The 6,933-nt window shown below is 49.2% G+C and overlaps 1 protein-coding gene and 1 long non-coding RNA gene across 3 annotated transcripts in view; one reads left to right on the forward strand and one right to left on the reverse strand.

Annotated features, from left to right (window-relative positions):
• Positions 1-1,077, reverse strand: part of PIPOX (pipecolic acid and sarcosine oxidase) — an 11,507-nt gene extending 10,430 nt beyond the window's left edge. Inside the window, exon 1 of the mRNA XM_007121718.4 lies at positions 964-1,077. Within this exon, the coding sequence (XP_007121780.1) occupies positions 964-1,077 (114 nt within the window). The remainder of the gene's footprint in view (positions 1-963) is intronic.
• The window catches only part of LOC114484993 (uncharacterized), a 21,983-nt gene extending 18,548 nt beyond the window's left edge, over positions 1-3,435 (forward strand). Inside the window, exons 4-5 of one of the 2 annotated variants that reach the window (XR_003678420.2) lie at positions 1,439-1,582; positions 1,712-3,435. This is a non-coding gene — a long non-coding RNA (uncharacterized lncRNA). The remainder of the gene's footprint in view (positions 1-1,438; positions 1,583-1,711) is intronic. The other variant, XR_003678417.2, reaches the window with a different exon arrangement.
• The last annotated feature ends 3,498 nt before the right edge of the window (positions 3,436-6,933 follow it).

Genomic DNA, 6,933 nt, shown 5'->3' on the forward strand with positions numbered 1-6,933 from the left:
GCACGAACCCGTGTCCCCTGCATCGGCAGGCGGACTCTCAACCACTGCACCACCAGGGAAGCCCTAGGCTCCTCATTTTTATGCACAAGAAAACTGATGCTGACTCTTTCTCTGTAGCTTCAGATTGCTCAGGACAAGAGAACCATGTTGAGATTTAGCAAAAGATGGGGTGTTTCCTGAAAGGTTGGACCAGGAATCCCTCAGGCTTTGAGAAAACTGATAGAGAAATGAAAAAGGTTTCTAACCAATCCAGCTCATTACCAAGAAGAATAAACCAAAACCAGCTTGGATAGATTTAGGCAGAATGGGAGGGTAGAAACCTTTGGAAGGTGGGCTGGGTGCACCTGCCCCGGGAAGGCTGCAGATATACAGGGCCCAGCCATATGTACAGTGGCCAGTAGACTGCACTTCGTGGGGTTACTTTTCTATAAGGAAAAGAAAATACCTAAGTCTTATTTCCTGTGTATCAGACAAGGAGGCTGCTATTATCTAGAGGTGGCAGAAAAAACAGAAGCCTCTGCTGGGTTCCAGGGTGAGAGGCCAGAAATATGCAGGAAAGAATCCTACCTCCTAGACTGACAAATCAGCCTTTGCCTCTAGGCAAATTATCTTTATTTAAGGTTACCCAAAGCAGAACTGATTACTTTTCTGGGCCAGGGCAACCATTTTGGCACAGAAGAGACTGGGTGGGAAGAAAGAAGAGAATGGGGTCTGGGGCGCTTCTTGGTGAAGAGCAGGATCTGGGAGGCAGCAAAAGGAGGAAATGTGCCTAGAAACCCAAAGTGGGTCTTAGGGAGGGTGGAACTTTCTTTGCATTGTCATGAAACACACCAGGCAGCTAAGCTACAAATTGCATAGAATTTGTGAAGATCAGGCCCTTTGGCCTTCACCCCACAGAAAATCCTCTTGGGGGAGGAGAAAGGGACAGTCCCTGAGGTCAGGAGTGCAGAGGGGACACGGTACCTGCTCCAGCAGGAGGACCCTCTTCCTGTGTTTGGCCAGGTGGTACGCAGTGAAGCAGCCCTGGATGCCTGCCCCGATCACAATGGCGTCATAGAGATCTTTCTGAGCAGCCATCCTGCCCACTGAGTTAGCCCTATAGCCTCAGAGACCACATACAAAGGAGAAGGCAAGCGGAGGCGGGCTCCAGCCTGAAGGAGGAGGAGTAAAGCAAAGTCCAACCTGGCCAGCATTCCCACAATTCCCTGGGCCCTGTCCTTCTCCCCACTCCTCCCAACCCCCAAAACCTGGCACAGAGCTGAGCCCCCGCCTCCCCTGCAGAGCGGAGCTGGGTAGTCTGATTTGTGAGGTTTAGCCCGGCTCAGCTGCCAGCCTCACCCTTGCATCCCTCTAGCTTTCTATTCTTGGCTCAATTATTGTCATGCAAATGGGCTCCTTCCTATGCCACCTTCCTGTCTCATTATGATCTTTGTCTCAGGCCTTCGGCCCTGGAATTTCAATGCCTCCTAGACCAAGCTGGGCACCCGGAATGCTGCCTCCCCCTGCTGGCCTCCCTCTCTCCAGCCTGATTTCCTTTGGAGATTCTAGAGGGTCCAGCTCAAAACTTGGCACGATGCCCCGGGTAAGGCCCACCTCCCTGGTGGGTGGTGAGGTCAGGGTGGGGGGTGGGTAGATGCAGAGGCCAATTGGGAGGGCAGGTTTGTGATTATGAAATTATTCTCAGTATGTCTTACCTTTGTCTTTTAAAAAGGAGAAGGAGAAATGATCCTGAACAAATGGAAAGGACAGAGTGAGAGGAGGAGCCTTCTCCTGAGGCACAGAAGGAGACCAGGCATCTGCCTAGGGTGTGAGGGCCCCTGGAGTGAGGGCTCCCTCTGTGCAGGGCAGTGTGCTAAATGAGTACTCTTGCATGCATGTGGGACAGAGCTGGGATTTGTAAGGCCTAATTCTTTTTTTTTTTTTAATTTATTTATTCTTATTTTTATTTATTTTTGGCTGTGTCGGATCTTTGTTGCTGCGTGCACGCCTTCTCTAGTTGCGGCGAGCGGGGGCTACTCTTCGTTGCGGTGCATTGGCTTCTCATTGCCGTGGCTTCTCTTGTTGCAGAGCATGGGCTCTAGGCGCACGGGCTTCAGTAGTTGTATACGGGCTCAGTAGGTGTGGCTCGCGGGCTCTAGAGCACAGGCTCAGTAGTGGTGGCGCAGGCGCTTAGTTGCTCCGCGGCATGTGGGACCTTCCCGGACCAGGGCTCAAACCCGTGTCTCCTGCATTGGCAGGCGGATTCTTAACCTCTGTGCCACGAGGGAAGCCCAGGCCTAATTCCTATACAATTTGGTGGGCGGGGGGGCTCTGTAAGGAAAGGAAAAGAGGGACTTCCCTGGTAGTGCAGTGGATAAGACTTCGTGCTCCCAGTGCAGGGGGCCCAGGTTCGATCCCTGGTCAGGGAACTAGATCCCACAAGCTGCAACTAAGGAGTCCATGTGCCACAACTAAGGAGCCGGTGAACTGCAACTAAAGAGCCTTGGAGCTGCAAGTGAGGAGCCTCCGGCCGCAACTAAGACCTGGTGGAACACAAGAAAGAAAGAAAGAAAAAAGAAAAGGAGAAGAAAAATTGTGAATACAAAATTAGGTGCTAGGATTTGGAAGAGATTGTGCAATTAAGGAGCCCTGTGGTTGCAGTTTCATTAGCTTCCCGATAAATCAACCTCTGCATGCATTATCTAGTTTAATCCTCACAGTCCTAGGTGTAAGTATTTTTATCCCCACTTTTGGCACATTTAAGATGGCTCGCAATTCTTGGTCACTCTTCCCATCACAGGCTCTGTGACTGCTTGACCTATAGAATATGGTGGAAGTGACACTGGGACACTTTCTGGCCCAAGCCTTAAAAGCAGCTTCCTCTTCTTGTCTTGAAACACCTACTCTTGGACCCCTGAGCCTCCATGTTAGTCCAGCCACCTGTTGGAGAGACCACGTGGGGAGGCCCTGAGACTACATGGAGAGCCAGACACGAGTGAAGCAATCTTGCACCCTCCAGCCCAGCCCAGCCCTGCCACCAGCTAAATACCACTGAGTGACTCAATTAATGCCACGTGGAGCAGAAGACTCATCCAGCCAAGACCCATCTGAACTCCTGACCTACAAAATCATGAGATAGAATAAAACAGTTGTTGTTTTTAGCCGCTAAGATTTGAAGTACCTTTTTTATGCAGCCATAACTGAAACACCACTTTACAGCCAAAGACATGAAGGCTTACAGAGGTTATAACTTGCCCAAAGCCACGTACCTGGTAAACACAGGCACTGAGGTGTGAACCTCGGTTTGCCTGTTCCAAAACCTGTTCCCTTAACCACCGTGCTATACCAAGGAGTAGTTAGACTTGTAATGATGATTCTGATTTGACTATTTTGCTGTTTCTCTCATGGCCATACTGTGAGTGGGAGAAAATAATAGATCAGGACATCCATGTGACCATAGGAAGATGCTTAGGCCTAGCAAAGAATCCTCCAGAGTGGCCTTGGCAACTAGCTGTTCTTTCAGCCACGGCTTCCTTTCCTAGGAAGGTAGGGGCCCAGAGAGGGGGTGCAATACGATTGGCATTTCTTTTTCTTCTGAAAAAAATTTCTCTAGGATCCAGAAGTCACCTCAACTCTCCCCGACCCCTGACCCACATGGGACAAGATAGCATCCACCTCACGATGGGGCAGCTTCCTTACGGTAAAAAGTGGCAGACATAACTGAGAAAAATGGACTATTTAAGTATGTAAAGGCTTGATATAAAGTCAGCCTTCGGCTTTCTCTTGATAGTATGTCAGAGGAGATGAACAGTTTACACAAAAGAGAAGCAGACAATAAATCCTCACGTGGAAATGTACCCAGTCTCACTAGCAACGAAAGAAATGGGAATTAAATAACTTCAAGGTACGATTACGTGCCTATGAAATGAGCAAAAATAAATAAAAATGATAAAATCTGTCAGTACAGTGGGGACGGAGAGAGAGTAGGGTGGCAACTCAGATTGTCTGGGCTTTCTGGAGAGCTCTGGGGCGGTAAAATGGTTCAAACCTTCTGACCTAGAAATTCGACTTGGGGAACTATACCCCAAGGAAGTATCCAAGGGAAGAAAAAGGCATCTGTATGAAGACATTCCTAGTTGCGCTTTTATAATATAAAAAAATGGGAAACAACCCAGCCACGGGGGACAGCTGAACAAACTCTGGCCCGTCGACACAGTGGAATACTAGGTAGGATTCAAAATGACAAGTGTGAGGACAGAGGGCTCCGCAGACCTGTGTATATGAAATCATACTGAGGAAGAGAAGCAGAACACAAATAGACACACACGGATCACAACCACGAGTTACGTGTGTGTGTATCAAAGATCTAAAGAGAATTTGGCAAGGTGATTGAGCTTAATGCTCATTAATTCCCGTATTCTATAAAAATTGCACTTCCATTCATAATTTGTAAAAGGATAAGGAGAAATCCCCTGAGGAAGCAGATGCTTCACATCTTCCCGGTCACCGGTTCCGGGGCCTGGGGAAGTTCTTTTTTTGTTCTAATCTCAGTTTTCCCCGGCTGCCCTCCACCCCACCCCACCCCCCCGACATTTCTTATTGTTCGTCCTGGGGGAAGCTACAAAGCAGCTCTGTATCCCACATCTCCTTTGTTTAATATAACTTCAGAAATAAAATAACAATTCCATTTCCCCATCCCTACTTCACAAGCCTGCCCTGGATTCCTGGACTCAAGCATTCTGCTTCTTGTTAAGAATTTCAAACGACTCCTCTGAAAGCAGACACTGGCCATGGTCCAACCTTCAAATGAAAAGCAAACCGGCTTCTGAAGGCTGCCCCTCTCTCTCAGTGTTGCCCATCCTTGTGGCCATCCTGATAGGGGCAAGTAGAGAGAAACGATCCCCTCAAATTCCCTATTAACACCCATTCTGGATCGGAAGACCATTAAAGGGACAGCCAGCAGCCCTACACCGCTGCCATGTGTCAGCAATTGCCGCTGTGTCCTGGGGCAGAGCCACGCAGGATGTAAGGCTGAACTGCTCATCTGATGGTTTGATTGACACTTTGCAGACAGAGGTGGGAGAGCTGAGCCAGGGAAGCAGCAAGCTGTACAGCTCAGAAATAATGAGAGGACCCGAATCGTGAGAGAGAGAGAGAGAGCACGGAATAAATAAGAGAGACCTGGGAGTTGAATGACTAGGGAGAGGCTTCTGTTCTCTTTCCTCTGCACCTCTTTGCCAGGGAGCTGGAGCCTGGGGCAAGGAGACAGGCAGGCCGACCAGGAAGTGGCCCCTCCAGACCCATCTTGCCAGCTGCTGAGGGTGTTTGGAGCAGAATGTGCAGAGGATGCCAGCATGAGAAAACCAAGAGCAGCAAAGCTGGATCTGTACGTGGTCTCCATACACATTTCGGACCTATTACATGTCTCAGCTTTCATCCCTCTCCTCCATCCCCACTCCCTTTGCCCCAGGTCGTCCATCTGCCTTCCTTCACCTAGATTCTTGCATTAACCTCATAAGCAGTCTCTCCACCCCATCCTTGCCCCTCTTAATCTATCCTTCCGTGTTCCTGCCAGAATCCTCTCTCTAAACAGCAAATCTGAACAGGTCACTCCCCTGCTGAAAATTCTTTAATAGTTGCCTATTTCCCATTAGGATAAAATCGCAGCTTCTTAGCTTGGCACACAAGGCAGTAGGCGTTCTGGCCTCTGTCTGCTCCTGCAGTTCTACCGTGGGTCCCTTCTCACTGTGCACTTTAGGCCCTGGCAAGGCTGAGCTGAGAGAGGTTCTAGCGTTCCCTATGATGATCCCAAATCCCTCACACACCCACAGGCTGACTTGGATGACCGCTCTCCTATAGTCCCTTCCTACCCTGTCTTCATCTCCATGAGAACAACGAGCAGAGAATACTGTATTGATAAGTGTCTGCATGTCTGCCTTCACCCTAAGCTCCTTAAGGAGAAGGAGAAGGGTGGTCTTTTTTTTTTTTTTTTTTTTTTCGGTACGCGGGCCTCTCACTGTTGTGGCCTCTCCCGTTGCGGAGCGCAGGCTCCGGACACGCAGGCTCAGTGGCCATGGCTCACGGGCCCAGCCGCTCCGCGGCATGTGGGATCTTCCCGGACCAGGGCACGAACCCGTGTCCCCTGCATCGGCAGGCGGACTCTCAACCACTGCGCCACCAGGGAAGCCCGAAGGGTCTTCTTTTGATTGTCGTTTTTATAGGTAATACAGACATAAGGAACAACGATGAAAAGTTTCAAAATAAAACACTACAAAAAGGAATTCTCCTTCCCACCCTATCCTCAGCCATTTCCTGCTCCTCACCACATGCAATACTGTCACTATTTTCTTTTGTATGTTTCCAGAGATGTTCTGTGGGTATACAAACATACTTATATGGTATTTTCCTTTTTTTTTAAATCTCAGAAGTAACATACTATACAGCACCTTGCTATTCCCATTTCCTATATCTTGGCTTCCACCTGAGTCATCTGGGGCTGGCACATTCTTCCTGATGGCTGCATAGTATTCCCTGGTGTGGAGGAGGCATATGGGACAGAAAATCACCCACACCTGTTTGCTGAATAGACAATGGGTTTCTCTGGCTGTCACAGACACCTTAGACATGTGGCTGTCTAGCCTGCTGGTATTAGGTGTTCAGGGAGGTGAGAGGTCTGTTCTGGACTCGCCCAGCAAGTTTATCAAAGGCTGACAGTGTCTTCTGTGAGTTGCTGAGGACAGTATCCTCCTTCAAGCCAGGAGGTAGGGGGTGGAATCCCCAGAGACCCTAACTTCTGCTTCCTGCCGTGCCTTTGTTTTGTGTTTGTTAAATGGCAAATATTAGGGTCCACTCTGCTCCCTCAAGATACAAGAGTTCGACTACTAAGCAGTCTCCAGGGGAGGGAGGAAATAAGGAAAGTCCTGGAAATTGGGCTGAAACCTCTGAGAAAATATT

The sequence above is a fragment of the Physeter macrocephalus genome, unplaced genomic scaffold (genome assembly GCF_002837175.3).
Source record: "Physeter macrocephalus isolate SW-GA unplaced genomic scaffold, ASM283717v5 random_352, whole genome shotgun sequence".
NCBI classification, from domain to species: Eukaryota; Metazoa; Chordata; class Mammalia; order Artiodactyla; family Physeteridae; genus Physeter; species Physeter macrocephalus.